The sequence below is a fragment of the Pelecanus crispus genome, chromosome 1 (assembly GCF_030463565.1).
Source record: "Pelecanus crispus isolate bPelCri1 chromosome 1, bPelCri1.pri, whole genome shotgun sequence".
NCBI lineage: Eukaryota > Metazoa > Chordata > Aves > Pelecaniformes > Pelecanidae > Pelecanus > Pelecanus crispus.
In genome coordinates, this window is record NC_134643.1 from 197860147 (window position 1) to 197881166 (window position 21020).

The 21020-nt window shown below is 43.3% G+C and overlaps 1 protein-coding gene across 1 annotated transcript in view; it reads left to right on the forward strand.

The window, feature by feature from the left end:
* LHFPL6 (LHFPL tetraspan subfamily member 6) overlaps positions 1 to 19921 on the forward strand; it is a 141845-nt gene extending 121924 nt beyond the window's left edge. Inside the window, exons 2-3 of the mRNA XM_075727689.1 lie at positions 6758 to 6856; positions 19803 to 19921. Coding sequence (XP_075583804.1) covers positions 6758 to 6856; positions 19803 to 19921 — 218 coding nt within the window. The remainder of the gene's footprint in view (positions 1 to 6757; positions 6857 to 19802) is intronic.
* The last annotated feature ends 1099 nt before the right edge of the window (positions 19922 to 21020 follow it).

Sequence of the window (21020 nt, forward strand, 5' to 3'; positions counted from 1 at the left end):
AGAAAGGAGGAAGATATTTTGAAGACGACTATTCTCACTAAAAAGTGACTGTACAAAAGGCAGCATTCAGTTCTGGTTTTATTTTCTCTCTGCAGTACATATATCAAGCCTGACCCATTTCTTTTATTTTTCTAGGTGGTAATACAAATTGGGGTTTTGCAATGACACTGGGCTCCTTCCTGCGTGAGAGGCTTCCCTGTCCCCCCCCTGCTACAGCAGTGCAGACCCCCTCTAACCAGCTGGCCAAGGAGGCCCTTTACGGTGCCCAGGCAGTCCCTTTCACTGCATTCATAGGGTATAACTGTGACTGGAGCTGAGGTTATACAAAAAAGGAATACAATTTCCAGTGCCCATGTAGAAGGCTCTTAAAAAGCCCATAATCAAGGAAAGCCACCATTGGTTTAGTTCCCATTTGAAAATGCATTTTCTAGCAGCAAGATGCTGAATCCAAAGCTAAATTGCCTCATTTACTGCCATCACTACCTCTCTTTATTGATCAAACCGATGGTTTTCCCCATTGGATTTATCTGAATCATATGCTTAGGTTTACCCTATGCAAGGGAGAAGGAAGGACACTGGGGAAGGTTTGGCTTTATTTAACAGGCTTTTGAGGATGCAATGATCAAATGGATTGACAACAAACCAAGAATGAGCCATATAGCAATCAGGGGCACGCTGTGACCTCAGCAAGTGAGAGGAAGAGCTGAGTCTGTAAAACAGGACTTGCTATCTATGAATTGTGAGGACAGTTACAGACAATTAATTTATTGTGTGACGTCTCCATGGGTTACTTAAAGCACATCAGATGTTTGGGTGGAGGCTCCCATTGGAGCCACAGCAGCAGTCTGAGGACCACCCACCACACGAATTTGCAAGCTTCTTTTGTGCATTGACTTTTGCCAATTGATCTTGGTCTTTCTGAGTGCAGTCATTTTGCCCACAGGAAAATCTGGTTAATGTCTCTTGGTTTATTAATCCTTTTGTATTTATTGTTTGAGACTTGCCTATATCCAAGCTATTCTTGGAGATTTTAATAGCGGTTAATATTTTACCTCTTGGAGTAAGCTGATTACTGCATGCTACAAATCATATCTTAATCACTTCCAAGATGAAACCTAGATCTGTGCCAAGCCACTAATGTAATTACCGCCCCTTCCCTGACGCCCCCCTGCTCAGTAGCATCCACCATATGCAGAACCTGCTATATGCAATTATTTTCAATCACAAGCTCCAATCCAGACAGACAAGATCATCTTTCAAGTGCTAAGTGTTACTAAAATATGATCGCACATTATACGCGCAGCAAGAGTGACAGGGAAGGCAGTATGGCATGGACAAGGATTACTCTGGGTAGTTTACTGTCGAGGCATCCACCCTCTGGCCCCTGGTTTGTGGTTTTGCAACTTGTAGATCTGGGCAGCTCCTCACTTAGCACATAGGCTGGTTTTAGCTCACTTTTTGAAGGTATCCAGCTGTCTGCATGGACTATGCAAAGACCCTAGTGGCTAAATGGGACCCTGTTAAATATTGAAGCCAAGCACTTAATTCCAGCTTTGCATTGCCGAAGGTGGCTGCATTAAGTCAGCCCCGTGGCTCTCTCCCGTGTGCCTCACTAGCGCATTGAGCCAGCTGCAGCACTTGCAACAGCAGTGTTCCACGGATCAGGGCACGGAGCCCATTTCATTCCTGAATGCAGAACTGCTCCAGAAGAGCTGGTCTCTGACAGTGCCAACACCTCCACTGGTGCATGGCACGTCATCCAAAACAGCAGCCAAGTGCCACCCATGCCTCTGCTGCCGGCTGGCCCCATCCCACTGACTGGCTCCCTCGCACCTCAAGGCTGCAGCCCCTTTTGAGAAGGTGCCATTTACGGACCTGCACATTTCCTTCACCTTTCTATTTCTTCTAATGACTGTAGTGGATAATGGAAGATGACAGACAATGGTAATTACAGCACGGTGGGTTTTTTTTTTTTTTAACTTCCTTAAGAAATGTTATAGGCATCCTAAGAATTTTAAGTAGCTGTAAAGATGGGTGTGGTGTCCTGGGTAGCATAGCTGGCTAAATACAATAACTATAGGGCAGGCCAGGATGTGACTCTTGAGCTAAACCAGTAACTGCTCTCACTGAAGCTGCAAAATGAGCTTAAGGATTTCCGTTGGGTTTGCAGTCCTTGGATTCAACTTAGATCTTTAAATGGGGGTTGCAGCTGTTCAGCAGGATCTACATTCTCTGTGATTAAACAAATTGGCTGTGAGCATGTATGAATTATTAGCGGTAATAGTATGCAATCTTTTTGCTTTTGCAGGGTCTGATCCACACATTTAGTTGCTTACAAACAGGGGTGGATTGATTAGAAGGGAAAGAAGGGGCTGAGGGCCTTTTGTCCAGAGGGGTTTTTGTCCAAGTCCTATTAATACCATGGGCTTTGAGGCAAACTCCACACTTTTAGTGCATAAAATAAGGGAGCTGAAATGCCAGTTCCCAACTTCACTGCCCATGCAGACCAAGGCAGTATCAGCCCTGTGGAAGTCATGCAGAATCCTGCTGAAAGCAATGGGACATTATACACACACACTCAAACATATATGCATACCTCAGGGCATAAAGCAAAATGCGTGATTTTTTTTCTTACTGACTAGCAGGCTCTAAGTCTTTGTGGAAGTCTTATAATGAAGGTAAATCCCTGAGTTTGGCCTGCACCTTGCCTGCAAGAAGTACTGGGGAACACAATTGCTTTGTCAATAGACCTAAATCCACAACAGGCGCATACACACCACTACAGGGAAACATTTGAAGGTGAATCAAAACCAGCTGAAAACCAGTGATACCAAAGGAGATGTCAAAACAACAGCTTTAAGACTTGTGGCCAGTTGGTACCTGTGACAAAATTGGTATTTATAGGCATAAGCCTTTTTGCCAGACCAGAATGTAGCCCCGTGCTCCTGGCAGCACCTTTGGTCTCTGGCAGGTTTTGTGTTCGCTAAATGAAGTGTGTGAGCTTGCCTGTGGCTTTATACCTTGTCCTTCCCACGTAAGCATGCTGCCGCTCGTGCTTTGGGGCCATGCAGCGGCACTGGCATTAGGCAGCAGTTTCCCGTTTGATCTCATCTTCACAGTCAGCACAGGCTGTGAGCAGAAAAGAAGCTGCAGTGCTTGATGGCTCCATAAATGAAACTCAACGCTTCTAAAGCCCATACCCAACTGGAGAGCCGGCTGTTGCTGGGGTAGGGAGGTTTTCTGACATAGCACACTGGTTTGCCCTTATTGGGTTTATTCGTTTCTGGGAGGCACAGCTAACGGTGAGGCTCAGCAGTGGGTGCAGTGAGCTGCTTATTAGACAGCATGGACTGGGTTTAAGGACAAGCATCCACATATGAGTGAGGCAGTTGCTCCTTTGGATCAATTTAACATTACAGTATATTGGGTTGCTAATGAATTTTTGACTGTATCGCCAGGATTTTTGTGTAAGGTAGGTCCTGATTCTAGTCTCCCAGGATGTTGTCACCTGTCCCACAATTCAATTTCTCTAGATTTACGTGAGCTGATTGGAGAGCAGGACTAGATATTATGTCTCTGCGTAAGCAAGCCTTATGTCTGAAGATGTTTACTCTGCAGAGCATATAAGAATTTCATGGTTTGAAAGAAGCAATGAAATCTAGCATTATTTTTAATAGTAATTATTCTTATTCATCAATAATAATTGCAATTTAGACCAATGTTAGAGGTTGAGGCTTAATCCAGGTCAAGGCACATTTCTGTGATGTATTTCAAAAACCCAGAGTAAGTGGCATAGCCTGACCCCAGAATTTATTTTAACTGAAACTGGGCTTTGGACTTACAGAGGTGGATGTACAGAAATGGGAAAGAGGGTGTGATAGGGGGATGAAGAGGTCTGGCTAAGGAAGGAAATAAGTTGCCAAGGCTTGTGGCCACTGTATCCACTGTAGCATTGGAGGCAGAAAGAGTGGACAGGTACATAGTGTTTGACAGAGGATGAGCTCTGGAGGGTGGCAGTGGAAAGTGCTGTGAGCAATATTGGTGGGAAAAAACCGAAACAACAACCTGTTACTGCAACAAAACCTAAAGAGAGCTGAAAACAAACGTCCCTCTGTGAATGCAATGGGCACTAGACCCTCTTGCCACCTGAGGAGAGTAATTGGCAAGTGCTGAGTAAGAGCTTGTCCTGGGTTTGGAGCAGCAGCATTGTTATGCTAATAGTCCTTTCACTTGCCTTCAGTGCTGCTGTTGTGTTCTTCTGGAAGAATTGGGCAGGAGGCTTTCCCAGGACCTATTTGTGAGGAAGGGTTGGCTGCCGTTTCAGCTGGTCCAGCGCAGGCAGCTGCAAGCCTACCTTCCCTCCTACTCCCTGCACACATCTCCCTGCCCTTCGCAATGGAGCTCTCTCAGCATTTGCGAGGTCTCCCAGAAAGTCTGTTCAAGGACACAAGTTGATTGAAACCAGCCCAGCCAGGATGGTTCATTTTCAGCCAGAGCAGCTTCTGAGCTGTGGTCTGCCTGGGCTGGCTCCAGGCAGGTCATGGGCATCACGGCCAGTGTGGGAAGGGGTCAGAACCAGAGCAGGAGTGGCCAGGGCTGCCATGGTCCACCCACCTGTGAGGCTATCTCTGGCATCTGGCTGCTCTTCCTCCCTTCCCCAACCATTCTCATCATCAGTGGTGATGTTCCTCCTTGTCCCGTTGGGTCCTGCCCATTCCTAGCACATCAGCTGTGCTGTCAGCGCTTCACAGTGCCCTTCTTGCTTTAACAATTCAAGTGAGAATAAGTCTTTTTTTCAAAGAGTCTTAAGCTCTCTTTAACAAATATAGACCCAGTTTTGGCCTAAGTTCTCTTGTCTGAGAAACATCCTTTCTGAGAATTTAATTAGAAGCAACTCTCATTTACATGGATTCTAGCAGCTGCCGTTGGCTCTGCGGCCCTGGGGAAAAAAATCAGATGACACTGTGAAAGCCATTAGTGAGAACATTAGAAGTAACCATATCCAGGTCAGGCAAAGTTCTGAAAATACCTAGCATTCATGTGTCCTTAATTGCCTTTCTCCCTTCACAGCTGTTGGGTGAGCGTGCCATCTGAGAGGGGTCTGCCTCAAGGATTTCTTTTCCATTATGTGATGTAGATATGGGGAGAGGAGCAGGCAGTGACTGCCCGACAAGGAAAGGAAGAAGCAGACTTGAGTAGCAAGAAGAAAATTTAACTTAGTGGAGGAAGACCTAAGGAGCTAAAACTGGGCCCTAAACAGGGGCAGATGTGCTTGGAGGATCAGCAAAGGAGTTGCTGAGCTACTTTGCTAACAGCTAAGATGCTAAGAGAAAGATAGGGTACCACTTCTGGACTTCAGTGCCTTGTTCAGGTGTGTCTTTGAGCAAGTCAAGAACATAATAAGGTGATTCCTGTGTCTTAGAGGCGCATCGGAAATATGAGAAGCCTCGGTATCTTGAGGATGGAGACAGTAGAAATGCACAGCTAGCTCCAGGCTATGCGTCAGAATCAGTCTCAGGACTCCTGTTAGTCTGCTGTGCCCTCCACAGTGCCTCTGTCACCACACCCAGGGCTTGTTGCACTAGGAGCACGACAGCACAAGTGCTTTGCCAGTGAGCACATTGTCTTTATTGTCAAGAGAGGAAAAGTGAGGTGGTATGAGGTCAAGGGACTTCCCGAAGTCAGCCAGTGACAGCTGTAGGGCTTGAAACCTTGTCCCAGTCCCATGCTCTACCTAACAGGCAAAAGGCACCACTGCAAACTTTTTGAGAACTTTCTTACCTTTACAGCCTCTGAAGTGTCAGGTGCACCCAGCCTGTTATCTACATAGTGATTTGTTTCCAGTCTTGCAAATAAGGTCTGACATGAAGGAGGTAACATTTAAATGCTGTAGCATACATTGAAATGTTGTCTCTAGACTGTCTGTGTAAGAAGCTTTGCCAAGCTACACCCGCTTTTTGGCAGCTGCTGCAGCGACAGCTGAGAATGCAATATGATAAAAATGCCACTTCTGCGAAATAATCAGGGCCCATTGGGTGATTCCCAGCAAGATCTTATGAAGGGAAAGACTTAGCCAAAACACATCTGTTTGGGGCAGCATGAGGGCTGGAGAAAGCAAAGCACGTTATGAATGTTAAGCCAAGCATGATAATAAGTAAATGGCTCAAGAGCTCAGTTGTTTTAGCTGAAATCATTTGAGAAAACTTTGTGGAGTGTGTACCTGTGGTATGAATTGATCAGGTGACATGAAACCATTCTTTCCTGGCTTTTGAAAGGGTGAAAAACAAAGGAAAATGACAACAGATTAGCACAACTGACAGTTTACTTTCCCTGCTAGACCTTGATAGACCATGGTTGATTGTTGTTTTAATTAATCAGAAGCAATCAGCTTGTAAATGCTGTGATTAACACAGCTTCTGTTTAACCCCGTGTTGAGTTTTCTAAACAGTAGATGTAGCAGTTCTGCAGAGTAGAAGGGGAGTCTAAAAGCTCTCAGGTAGAAGCTCCAGAAGCTGAGGATGGCTTCTAGTGCTGAACTGCCAAGGCTGCCTCCAGCTGTAAAGCAGCGTACCAGAATGCAGCAGTAGAAGTCCAACTGATTTTCTACTGTTTTTAGGAGAAGAGTTGTTTTGTTTTTTTTTTTTTTTAACCTGAGATTCCCAAATGGCAGTTTGACACTTTGATTCCCAAGTGGCAGCCTGTGTTTAAGCTAATGGCAATTGCTTGTATAAACTTCTATTTTCTTTTCTCTCCATAGGTTTGTTGATTGGCTCTGGTTGTGCCCTCTATCCTCTTGGCTGGGACAGTGAAGAAGTCAGACAAACCTGTGGTAACCTTTCTAACCAGTTTGAACTGGGTGAGTCATCATCAGGGCATCTCAGCCACATTAGACTCTTCTATGTGTTGTGCATAAAAGAAGATGAGGACATGAGCACAGGCTTGGAGAAGAAACCCAATTGTGTGTGCTAGGGTTTCATATTGCATCATTCTGGTATGGTGCTAAGGCAGGGGATTTCAGATAGATTTGCTGGAAATATTTTCCAGGAGAACATTCTAAAAGAAAATCATAGAATCATAGAATCGTTTAGGTTGGAAAAGACCTTTAACATCATCCAGTCCAACCATTAACCTACACTACCAAGTCCACACTAAAATGGAGGAATGTATGTATGTGTATATATATATTTAAGACATCAGATTTAATAGTCTTGCAATATGGGAGCTTACACTCCTGGAGATCTTGACAGGGTAGGCAGAGGCACCACAGCACAGGTGAGGGTAATTCACAATGAGTGCAATCAGCTGTTTTTGAAGTTTGGCATGTTTATGGCCTTCTAACCCAAGGCTAAAGAGTATGTTTTTGGTTACTCACATCCTTGGAAAGCTGGCAAATAACACTTGCTCCCCATGTCAGCCCTTTCCCAAACAAGCCACTGGTCTTAATGGTGGTGTCTGTACTGAGCGCTGAACGAAGGCCAGGGATGTGGCAAAGCCAGGCTCACAGCCACCTCTAGAGAGCTCACCGGCCTGATAGAAAACAAGGGCCCAGCAGGGAGCTAAGGATTAAGCAATGTGGATAATCAGGAACTGATGTTTGCATGCATATCCAGGTCCTTGTTTAGCTAGAAGGATCGATGCAGCTGCTGATAACCTACTCTATAAGTGCTCTTTGATCCTGTATCACTTGAGGAAGGGGTGGGGGAAGGTCTGCAATCCTCCTGAAGGAGCATGAGAGACTGAGCATTCCGACCCTCCACAGGCTTGGGAGCTCCCACTCCCAAGCATGGGCACACACACAGCTCCCCATTTCCAGCCCCTGTGAGCTAAACCTTACGGTTAGTGTTAGAAGCCCTTTCCATAGCTGTGTGTGCAGGGCTTGTGGAAGCCTGGCAGTAATCCCTGTGCAAAGAACAGTGGATGAAAATGGTCTCCTAGGGTTAAATGCAAACCTGCTGCATTATCTTTTAATTTCACACTGATATTTCTGTCAGGCTTCAGGAGTAAGGAGTTTTGTTTCCATCTCAGAGATGTTTCTTGTGAAGATATGCAAATGAATTGAGGTCAAAAGGTAAAAAAACACTGCTTTGGGAGAGATGCTCCAGCTCACCCTCCCTTACACCATTCCTGTGGCATTTTGGAGTGCATTTGATCTGGCATGGGACCAGAAATTTGTATTACCAATATCAGCACCCATCTCTACCACGGACGCTGATGTTGTTGTTAGCAGCAACCACTAATGGTGTTGCCCAGGGGATGTGTAACATGCTCTAGAAGCTTTACCTTGTTATTCTGAACTCTAATATCCTTCTCTGTTATTGAAACCCTCACTGGTGCATGCTGATGCCTGGTCTTTCAACGCCAAGCATGTGAGCAGCACTGCTCTGTGATTCCTGCTTGTGTCTCCTGACAGCCTGCTTGTTCCGAGGCTTCAGTCATTGCTCTCCCCATAGTGCAGAAAAGTGTTACCTTTCCATGTTATTTCTTTGCAAACTGACAAGAAGGTGGGTGTCGTGCCAGTCTGAGCTCCTTGAAGACAGCACTTAGGCAGTTACAAACTGTGACCTTAAACATTGTTGTGCCCACAATCAGACCAGGGTCTCTGAGACCACCTTTGCCATCTCAGTCTTGACTCATGAGTCAGATATTTACATAAGTTGAATCCCTCTGCCATTAAAGTCAATAAAGAAACCCATGTGAAAGATTTCAGCTGACAGCTTCCCTTCCAGGTATGCGTAAGGACCATGACTTATATTACATTAACTGTGAAGGCATGTACTCTTACTGTACTTGCTGGACCTGGAGCATGCAGGGCATGTGTTTTGCATGCCTAGACTTGACGGGAGTGCTGGTCTCGCCAATCTGCTGCAATTGTCTGTTAACACATTAATTAACAGATTATAATGACAGCTGAATTTTTTTGTAGTGATTTCCACCAGGCAGCTCTGCCACTAAATATCTCTTTTCCACATGCACTGGCAGTGAATTTAAATGCTTGGCTAGGATTTTTTTTACTTAATGTCAGTGCTAAGTTGATGCTGTGTTAGCAGAGTCATCTGAAAAGAAGAGGTATTGTCCAAGGGCCATTTAATAACCACACTGCTCATTGTCTTTCATATATACCTCTTGGTTGGTGATAACCCAAACCCTATAGTCTTTTCTGAATCATTAGAGACTGGCTTACTCATAGCCTACAGGCCAAAAATGATGTTTCAAAGACTTAATCTCACGAAGTCTCAAGACAAATTTAAGTAATTATTGCTTTCATTTGAATATTTAATTTGATTAAGCTGCAATGGTATGCTTTCTATTCCTGGATCTGTGAAATGAGTTGTCTCAAGAACCGCATATATACATGCTGTATTCAAAATCTGCCCTCAGAAAAGCTGAGCTGCCATGAGCCCTGCACTGGTTTGCTGATGGGAGAAATGGTGGTGGGAGTGCTGGTCCTGCACCTCCTGCTGCTGCGGGTGCTAGTGAGGATGACACCGAGAGCCTAATTCAGCACATCTGGTTGCTCTCAAAGGAGAGGGTGTTCAAAGGGATGCTGATCAGCAGGCAGCGTTCAGACTCCTCTCCGAGCATGGTAGAGCAACTGTTGCAGCTAGGGCCATAGGGAACATGTACGTGCGGTTAGAAAAGGAGGGTCAAAGCACCCCGGGTTTGAGCACAGAGCCAGCAAAGAGATTCAGTGGTGAGGGAGATTCATTCTGGACTTGCAAAAAGTGAGGAGAAAAAATGATTGAGGTTGGAGGTAGAAAAGATAATCCAGGAACTGCAATCTACATTATAGGAGCATGAGAAAGATGAGGCAGGTGCAGAGGAAGGACTGCAAGAACTCACTTGAGAAACAGCTGAATTGTGCACCGTGAAACGTAATGTTAACCAGAAATATTGCAAAATTAGCAATTACATGAAAATTTTTGCTTTACCAAAACAAGACAAACCCCCACCTCCCATAACATCCTTGTAACTAGATAGAATAAATAAACAGCAATGCTAAGAACCCATAAAAAAGCATAATCCTTAGTGGGTGTGCTAGATAAGAAGTGCTTCTTCATGTCTTCAGGCACTCTGAAAAGGCATTAGCGTAACAGGCACTCCAAATAGTGCTGAGATAGATAGCCCATATTGTGAAGAGGGGACCTCTGCCCTCGCGAAACACACACATTTCTGTGTACATTCCAAAGCAATATTGAAAAAGGCTGCAGGAAAAATAACCATGCCTTTAATTTACATGTAAGTGGATTTGGATAGTCTTTTCTAGAAAACCTGAGCTGACATTGTGAAATGCCCAGCAGTTTGCTGCTTGTTTTAAAATTGGATATTTATTTGTTTTTTATGAAGTGAACTATGTCCAAAGGATTTACTTAAACATTTATGTATTTAATTGGGCTAATTTTTTTCAATCAAATGAAAATGTTTGTACAACTCTGTCTTCAAAGAGGAGTCATTCTTCAACTGAAGATACCCTGCCAAGGACAACTCCATTTGTTGATTAAATTGAATTCAATAGATGAGCTGTTTTGCTAATGAGGATGGGGAGTAACCTCCATAAATAGACAGACAGAGAGACTGGTGCACCTGTAGAGGAGCCTGCTGTTTGCTCTTCTCTAGCAATCTGTTTTTGCCATTGTGAAAAAAAGCACGGTGACTGATCAGGGCTTTGACAAATGACCTCTGGGAAATCTTATTGGGGGGTTAAGGCCATGACAGGTCTCTGCCGTGTTCCTGTGCTTGTGGTTCCCAGCTCCCTGGCAGTCAGCAGGATCTGTATGGAGGTCTTGGGGCCTTGCTGCATACTGCAGCATCCCATCTCAGATCATGGATGGAGCAGAGTTCCTACCAGAACACCAGACCATGAACTGGAGCAGTCTTCTGCTGCTGTTTTTAGGGTGGTAACTCTTAGAAGTAGGGCAATATAAATAAAAGGGGGCAAGAGAAAGGAGATGCTTATGTTTTAAACTGTCGCAGTTGTTTGCCCAGTGACCAAGTCAAAGTCTTTAGTGTAACTAGCATTCGGCCCAGGCTAATGCCTGAGGTGGAGACTGGAGTTATAAACTAGCAGTGCTTGCAGGGACTGCCTTTCACTTTTACCAAGTGTTGGAGGAGGGATCAAAATCATCTTAATCTCTTGTCACTGCGCAAGCTGTTATTGTTATGCTGCATTATTTGCACCCTGGAGTTGCCTGTGGGCCCATTCAGGACAGCACTGATGTGGCATAGCAGTACAGAGCTGCTGACTGAAGGGTGTGAAAGTGAGTCAGATCTACACAATCCTGTGGTCTGCAAAAGGAATTAGCAGGCAATTTCCCAAAAGCAAGCATCTTTATAGCATATCATATAGCAAACATTCAGTTTTGCTGAGCTAGAGGCACTAATACCATTTTGTTTTCATTTCTAAATGTACCACACAAGAATAACAGCTGAAAAATGAGGGGTTTAGCAGGAAACTCATTAAAGTGAGAGACCCTGCATTAAGGTGAGAGTATGCATTAAAGTGAAGACTGCATCAGACATTTGCAAAAACCTCCACATTTTGCAAAACTTAAACTGTATGAAGGAATCTTCTGAACTTGCATGCCTTTTTTAAAGGGCAATGTGAGTGTATACATGTGAATACATTAGTCGTGGTCTTGAATGTCTAAAATCAATATGAGACTTCATTTTAGGCCATTGATTGCCCTCAATGTGCATGCAGAGGCTGCTCAGTTGTTGCATGCTCATTTCTGTTGTGGTGGCTGTGGAGGCAGCTAAATCCCACAGAAGGTCCCAGAGAGGACAGGGCATGCTCAGTTTAACTCACAAAATCGAGCCTCAGTTGGTGTCTGGTGAAACAGCACTACAAGACCAATACCTAAGAGCCTAAACAGCAAAATGGTTATCTAAAGTACAATCAATTTATCTAAACATAGATGATTCATGCCATTGTAGGTGCCCTAGGAAATTTCATCTGGCCTCCAGCTGCCACTTGCCTGCCACCAGATGTATGAAATGATATTATGTACTTACCTTAGTAACCTGAAAGAATGAAGACACTAAATTTAAGATAAATGCCAATTTTTAAGTTGTTCTGCTTGGAAAAAAAAATTGTCTTCCTTTGGGGAAATATGGTGTGTTTGGGCAGTCAGGATTCAGCCTGGATGATCAATGCTCCAGAATTTTTTATGTCCTACCCCTTTTTGAGAGATTACATTTTGTGTCATACATTTCCTACCTAGGACCTACTTCTTTATTCTGCTGGGTGATCATTTGTGCTAAGAAGCATCCTACACACATGGCTTGCTGTTTGCTTTGTGTAACCACTTTCGGGGCTCATCTTTGAGGTTCATGATGCTTTTCTTTGCTGTTAAGGGCAGTGAAGATCACAGGTCTGGCAGCAAGGGCTTGCATGGCTCAGGTGTGGCCATCAGCATGCTGTGCCTGCCTAGCCACCTGACAGGCTTACAAGGCTGGGAATAGCCTCCTGCCCTGTTTCTTCTGCAAGTCCTCCTAGATCCTCTCCAGTTGTTTCATGTTCTCTGGCTGTCATGTTCCATCACTACCTGTCATGCACAGAGACATCCTAGGTCTGGGGCCCCAGCTGCAGCAGCAATCAAAGCAGACGGCTCCAAATGCACACCTTTGCTTGACCTCTGTGGTTGTCCATCCATCCGTGAACCACTGTGAAAGGGCTTCCCTGGCCAAAGTGTCTGTCTGGAGAGGAACTTAAAAGGCTGGCTCCCATCCTGAACTAAACAAGCAGCTGAATTGCCCTTCAAAGCTCTCAGAAACTTCTCTTTTGAGGGATATTTGTTTCCAACAATCATTATTATTATTAAGATTCCCCTTTGCCACTTTTAGAGGGCCTGAAATATCTTAAAGGGAACTGTTTGACTCAGTAATTACTTTTGCTGTAGAAATATTAGAGTAAATGATCTTTAAAGCACTTTAAAAGCAAACAGTGCAGTTACTAAAACAACAACATAAAATCTCCACAGAAAGCAGTGAATGTAAAAAAAAGCTTTGTCAACTAGTTAATTGGCCTTAGGTGGCATCATTTCAGCATCTGGCTGAGTGTTGACATACAGTGCCAAAACGATCAAGAAAAGGATTTAGAGGGTAGGACAATTTATTAGAATCCTATTAAAGGAAATGGCTTCAAAGCTGTATTTTTCTATGAGCAATCTATCTGGCAAAGCCAGGTTTTTCGTTCGCAGATCCTCTGCAAACAGCTCAGAGATTTTACCAATTCATTTTTTTGACTGGGGCTGAGCACAATCTTTATGAGTGTACCTGAGCTGCAGCTGCTGAGTTCTTAGATAAATGAGTCAGCCTACATGCTAGTAAAGAAAGTGTTTCATCAAGAAACATTTCCTCTTTAGTGCTACCCGCATAACTTCCATTCTTAAATCTTTGTAAGCCTTTGGTGACTATATCAAGGTCCACATATATTCGGTCTAACATAAGGCACTTACCTTTGTTGCCAGAGTTAGAACATAGTCACGCACGGATCCTCTGCAGTCAATGGAGATAAGCAGCAGCGTCCAGAAAGGGACTTAGATCACCTGGGAGCAAGTACCTGGTCCCTGCTCTTTATTACTTGAAAAGGGCAGCTAAACCAGTTGCTTGGAATCCCTTCATAGTGAAAGGGAGAAAAATAGGTGCTACTAGAGTAGGGTTCACCTGCTGTACTTTAGATGTCTTCCTTAAGATGAAACGTAACACACTTTTATAAGTGACTTTTTCTCCTTGTTGTCTCCAGAGGGAGTCTGGGGGACTAGTCCAGTGTGGGACTCTGCACTGTGGATGCCCAAAGGGAGGTGAAATTAATTTCACTTCCTGCAGTAGGTGAGCTTTCTGCTGACTTCTTCCAGGAGGGTGATAGAGCTCCTCATTAGCAGGACATAAGCTATTTTGAGGGTTTTTGGGAATTTGGGAATTTGAGGGTTGTAATTAACACAAGGTATTGGTTTCTCCTTCATTGTTCCACGATAAATGCACACCTACGGCAAATTTGAGATTTGATTAAACAAAATTATGTGATCCTCCAGAGAAAGGAGGATTTGATCATATGAGTGAGTATCTGCATACAGCAAAACTGAAGAATTTCAAGTTGGCACTTCTTTTTCCACTTTTTTACACTTCTGAACTTTACAAGATTTTATGCATTTAATTACAGACCAAAATGCCCATACAATTTCTTTGAGCAATTATAAGTCACTATAATAGCTTGATCTGTGCATGTTTAAGAAATCATGTATTTTTAAAAAAAGAGAAATGCATTGAGAAAGTCATATCCATACAACAGACAAAGAAACTAGCTTCACTAGATACATTATTTTGTATGAAGCTATTTGTTTAGCTGCAGTTTTACCTTATATAGTGTTCTTTGTTTCACATAACTACTTTAATCCTTTCTGGATGTATTCCAAGTTTTAACTTCTTTTCCTGCTTTTGTAGCTAACTTCACATGACAGTTTTTCATTGTAACTGTGTAAAGAAAAAACTCTTCAGCTATTTAATTTATCTTGGCTTTGTTTCAAAATAATTGTGCCTTCTTATTAATTAGCTGATTATCTTTTACATTTGTTTGTGGCTTTTGTATCTCCAAATCCCTGTATATCCCTTAACATCACACTCTTTACTTTTTTCTCTGATTACTTGATTGATCAACACCTTGATTGATTACATGAATTAACATTCCCTGTAGTACTGGACTCTCATGTGAAGCTGTTAATTAGAGTTCCTGCACAATTTTTTGCAAGTAGGAATTGTAGGGTATATTTTTGAAGATATACCATTTGTATTCTTCAGCCCAGCTAATTCTGAAACCTTTTTTCCTTCATCTTGGAAAATAGGCTGTACTTAAGGTTAAACGACTACAGTTTGCCAAATACTCATGGCTGCAAGCCCAGGATAGTCTCAACAGTAACAGCAAAGAAGTTACAAATATTTAAGATACTAAGTCTTGCAATTAACAGGTTTGCATCCAAGACACTTTCATATTCTGGATATTTTTTTGTAAGTGTCAATTATTGGTTATTTTAGATTAAAATCATATGTTATTTCCAGGACCTTGATAACTATATGTGATAATTATTTATAAGACATCATGAGTAGAAATCCTGGTAAAATTCTGTTTTGGCAACTGGATCCTGGCACAGCTCCACAGTAGATCAAGTATCCACAGAGTTTCTGTTACCAAATTTCACTCACTCCCAAATTTGTCTTAATCTTTATTTGCTTTATATATTGAAGAGGGGGGAGCTAGGGGACACATATCATGGCCTTGAAGATCACATCAGAAATCAAGAAAAGGCATGGAAGTGTTTTTTAATAAGCCCATCCATGACTGCAAAACTACCCTTCCACATTCTTTGATTTCTTTCGATTTAGCAAATATTGTCTTATGTTCTATGGGAGTCTTTCCTGCTGAATCTTCTTTTGATAGAGTCCTCACTCACCTTGCTTTTGTCCTTTATCCTTGGGGACTGGATTTCTTTCAATTTCTTTCAATCCTTTTACAAAAGAGAGGAGTGTAATGTTTCCACTCTTTCCTTCTTTTATTTGCTTGGAAAAAGGCTATCCAGCCCTATAGCTGCAAGGTCTGTTATTCTGTGATTTCAGAGTTCATCCTGACACTCTCTTGCTGCCAATCCCAGTAAAACAAATGTGAAAACAAAGTTCTTAATGGCTGGCTACAAATTTACCTGAGCCAACTTGGACAGTCCTGCTTCACTGAGCAACCAAGAGCTCCAGTTATTTATGCTCTCCTTTACCAAAAGGAAAAAACAACAACAACAAAAAAATCCAGAAGTAAGAAAACACTGAAGCCACAGCTTCTCCCTCCATACTGACCTGTCAGGTAAAGACTGATTTGTTAAAAGCAACACCAGTTCTGTGCATAGAAGGAAGCTGCTGTGGTGCATGTCATCTCTATCAGCTCGAAGAGTACTTCAGCTGCTGGGGAATTTACTTTGGCATGAAACCAGATCCAGCCCATCTTATGAGCAAGAACATGTACACATTCCAGCACACTTCTCCACACCCCCAATGGACTGGCACACTTCTACCTGTATGTATGTATTCCTGTGCATCCTTGAGGAAAACAACAGCTTTTATGTCTCTGTGTGTGTGTGTGTGTGAAAATTGATCTGGTTTCACTATTTTTTTTAATTCTATCAAGTAATTAGATGCTCTTTGGTTTAGGGTTTTGACATTTAAAAAACTGGGAAACTTCAGTGCAACATTTCTGGTGTTTAATATGATGGGCTCCATGAAGGCAAACTGATCTATTTGATGGTTGAATTTAAGCCCCAGTTCCGCAAAGCCCTGCAAAGTTCTGCAAATGGTTAACCATTTGCTTACCTCTGAATACATGACTAGTCCCACTGATGTCAGTGCAATAAAATTTGAACATGAGAAAGGGTCCTTCTATGGTACCCATTATTATAATATAAAAATATAAAGCTAGAAAAAAAGGTCTATCTTCTCTTACATATAACATTTCTATAGGTGTATTTCTTTTCATTTGGTGTTACATTTATTTACTCATCAACCCTACTTTTTATAAAGCTTCATCTTCCTTTTAAAATGTTTCATATCAAAGTGAAGCAGGAGTAATTTTACAATTTAAACTGCAAATAAAGTACCCAATTATTGACAACCAACAATCTTTCTTTAGGGTGCAATGGATTAAAATAGCTCATACGTGTAGTAAAATGAGAACACCAGAACAGAAACATTAACTCAAAAATACTTTTTTTTTCTTGCACAATGTAGGATTATATTGCTACAGGGGTAGCATTGTTTCATTTTGACACATGGCTATGCAGCGTGGGCAATCATTCATTTCAACAGGAACCTTCGAGATGGATTCTCTCTGGCCTTAAAGCTATACTTAGCTATGGACCGAGGACTTACCTATACTTACAACAAAAAGTATAGCTAAGTCCTATACCCTCAGACACCTTCCCTGCTGCAGGCTCTTCTTCAGCACAATAGCTTGAAACGCTGTTCTGCTCAGCATCATCCAAGTACAGATCAAGCTATTTTATCTGAGGCCTCCCATTGCTCCTGACACAGACTGGAAATAATGGCCAGGTTTATTGCTGTGTTATTATTGCTCTAAGGTCAGGCTCCCGGCTCTTTTTTCCGTTCTCCTGCACTCTCTCATTCTTTCATTTGTTCATCTTGACCCAACTCACACTTGTGAACTACATTGCATTTGTTAGATCAAGAGGCTGCCTGCCATGCCTCAGAGCGTTAAGTAGGGCAGTGGTCCTTAGGGTAAATGGAGCATGGTATGGAGAAATAAACGTTATTTTCTTCAGCCAAGACTGAATGTGCATGTTGTATCTGTTGAGCACATCTCTGACACTGATTTAACAGTTCTTTCTTCTTAATATGTATCAGGTACACTCTCCCCCTCTCCCGCTGTCAAGGCAGAAAAGTTGAAGTCACACCATGCAAAAGTTCAAATTTACTTCATTTAATCCCATCTAGGTCACAGCTTTGGGCAGTGCTACCAGGTGAATCTTTAAATGCTTTTTAAAGTAGCATTTTGACATTTATTTTCTCTACCTGGAAGCATCATGATGAGAAAGATTTACTTTTTCAAGCTGCAACTACAATTCTCTAGTAGTTTTAGGAATACTTAGCAATTTTAAAAGACCTATCAGATGGAGTCCATCTTATCACAAGAAATGCTTTAGCACACCCCACCCTGGTATAAATGTGATCATTTTCAAAGCAATCCGATGGATTTAGGCATCTGGTGTATGCTTAAGTCTGGTTTTTAAATTCCCAGCAGAAACTATAGGCAGTGTGTGTACACAGGCAAAGCAATAGATGGTCCAGAGACAGGTCTCCCCAGGGACTGCTGTGCGATTGGGCAAGGATCAGCACTGGTGACATTGCCAGGTGCTTGGCAGCTCTCCATGGTTTCTGATGGTCTTCTCCTTAGGAAGTCAGACTCTCTGTGTGGTCTTCTGTAAGGCAGCCAAGAATGGTGTTGATCTACAAGAGCACAACCAGATTACAAAACCAAGTAAATCTCTGTCTGCTCCAGCACATTATGGAGAGAGGCTAATGAGCTCAAGCCAAGGCTACAGCTCCTCAAGTCCTCTGGACATGTCTGGATCTTTATTTCACTGGACATTTTTTTTAAATAAAAAGTTTTGAGGGTTATGAAGAAAAAATGAAACAAGTACTATACTTCCTGCTGTGGTGTCAACCTGAGATTTTCAGAGTGGCCAAGAGCATAAGTCTTGCCTCCCACTAATGTCTCCTTACAAAGCTGGCCTGACAATATCCAGCAGACAGTCAATGGATGTGCTGTCTGCCTTGAGGCATGCTAATGCTTTGGACATGTTGAGATGTACAGATGTCTTGTGCCTAAGGCAGGATTAGTTGAGTTGATAATTGCCTGAAATGGAAGCTGGGCCCTCAAAGATTGGGACAGAGTATGGACATGGCACCCGTTTCAGCACTGTCTTTCTAGATGGAAACTCTGTTGTTACTGTCTGTTCTCTGGAGGGGAAAATGGTTTCTGCTGCTTTTTCCAGAGAGTGAGAAGGAAGTGTTGTATTGCTGCTTGTGCCTTACTGAGACCACTGACTGCTCAAAGCAGGGCGATATCACCCAAGAGAGCAACACAGTGAGAACCTCAGTTGTAATGAGACCCAAATAGTCAAGATCAAAATGACCAAGATGATGCAGCCCAAGTGAAAATTACTTTTGAGATGGGTTGAAATCCTGAGGATTAACAGCAACCATCTCTGTGCTTTTGGAGATCTCTGTGAGGAGGCTTCCTTCCTTCTGCAGCTGCTGTTTTCCTGATCTCCTCCTCTACTACAGGCACAGTGGTGCCTGGAAGGGGAGCAATCATTTTGTGGTCCACCATGGGATTCCCCAACACCATTTGTTGGTGATGAGTTTGGCTGTATAAAGATACTGTGGTGATTAAATGTATTCGAGGCCATATTGTGACACTATTGAACACATTAGATACAAGATCAGTGAAGTTTTAAGCAATGAGTTTTGACCTTAGGTGGGGATAGGGAAATTTCTCTATTTTTGTATTTGTGGACTCCATTCCCACAGCAGCCCCCATGCAGGTGGACCCCCAACACCATGATCGTTTGCCACCGGGAGCCTCCTGGTCAGGATTGATGCCTGTGAGAGGGGAACATGAACGGTTTCCCTGCAGCCATGTCCTGGGTTATAGTCACCCAGCACCTTGCAGCTGGGTCCAGTTTTGAGCCCTGTCACTGAGATGGCAGAGGTGGACCCACCCAGCTCTTTCTGAGGGGCGCAGGCCCTGGCCCATGTTATGTGCAAACCTTCAAAATTTCAGTCAAAAATAATCAAAATGTCCTCAGATGCTGTCTGGAGGAGGAGAAGAAAGAGAAGGGTGGGAAAAACCGTCTTCTGACTGTAGCCTCTGTGGAGTGCAGTGCCATGGGTGCTCCGTGGGCCTGGAGGGCAGAGGGACGCCAGCCCCATGGCGCGCTCACGGTGCCAGCAGCCTCTGCTTCTGCTCTCATGTGGCGTTTCCCCATGTGTGGAAAACAGCAACTGGCCAAGCAAGTGAGCTCAAAGGCCTGTCTGCTGAACCACTATGGAAAATTAAAGGGAGCCCTTTAAACAGCTTGTCTTCTCTAATTGCTTGAATTACACCCCACATTCCCTGTCTGAGGTGGACGTACAAGTGGGCAGAAACCTAGAAAAGTGCTTTTTCCTGGGTGGGCAGAAAGGAGGGTGGCGGTGGCCCTTCCTTCTCCCAGCTAACGCTGTGCCCTGTTGCTCTGTTTCCCTCGCAGGGACCTGCCACATCGGCTGGGCCTACTACTGCACGGGCGGGGGAGCGGCGGCGGCCATGCTGGTGTGCACCTGGCTGGCCTGCTTCTCGGGCAAGAAGCAGAAGCAGTACCCCTACTGAGCCGGCCCCGGGCCGCGGGCGCTGCCAGACGCCTGAGGGGCTTGCTGATGTCTTCTGGATAATGACGATGAACAAGAAATTTTTAAGTGCTTTCTCTCTGGAGCAGGCGTGGGGTGGGACAGCGGGTGGCCCCAGGGAGGGCAGGGAGGTGAATGGCGGTGCAAAGCCACCCAGCTGGGCTGGACAGGGACGGGCTTTCTCAAGCAAGCCTGCCCGTGGTCTGCTCCACAAAAATATAAGGAAGGAAAACTCTGCTTTGGCAAATGGTGAAATTCTGCGTGCACCGATTAATTGAGAGGTTGGTGAGGGGACGGCGGTGCCGGCGGGCTGGGGTAGCACCCCGCAGCCCCTCGGCACGGCGCTCCTGAAAGCACACACGCACGCACAAATGTTGACCATGGCACAAAATGAGTTGAGAGGAAACTTTTTTTGGTGCGATTCTTCTTTCTTTTCCTTTTTTTTTTTTACTTCTCTCTGGTGGTTTAAAATTCAGTGTTGCAACACTTTTTAATCTATATATTAAACTTAATAAAAGGACCAATAAGCCACTTTATCAGTATTTTGTATATTCTCTACACATTTTTCTTCCCCAAACATTTAGCCACTGCTTATTCAGCCCTATATAACTTTTATTAAGCCTCTGTGTTTTCAACATTATTACAAAAATGCAACGTAATTACTTGGCATATGTAGCCTTTCCCTATAGTACTTTTATGAAGTGCAGTAAATGGACGTTTTTCTGTCCATTGGAAATTCCACTCACAGTACTGTAGAGCTCTGTTGGTTACGTACAACTAACAGGAAACTTCTTCCAGACATAGATTTCTGTTGCTGTTATGTTTAGCTCATTGATGTTGTATTGTGCTGTACCATGTTTATTATTTCAATATTCATTTTTGTAAAAAATATATATATAATATGTGCTATTTTATGTTTGTATTTGAAAAATCTCTGTAAATAAATTTTTCCTTGATCAATATTTGCAATGCCTGGTCATGTCACTAGATGAAAAAGTTTCTTTCCCAGATTCCCATTGGAAAAATCCTCAGAAATAATCATGACTTTTATAACCATGCTATATCCTTTCTCCCTGTAAAAC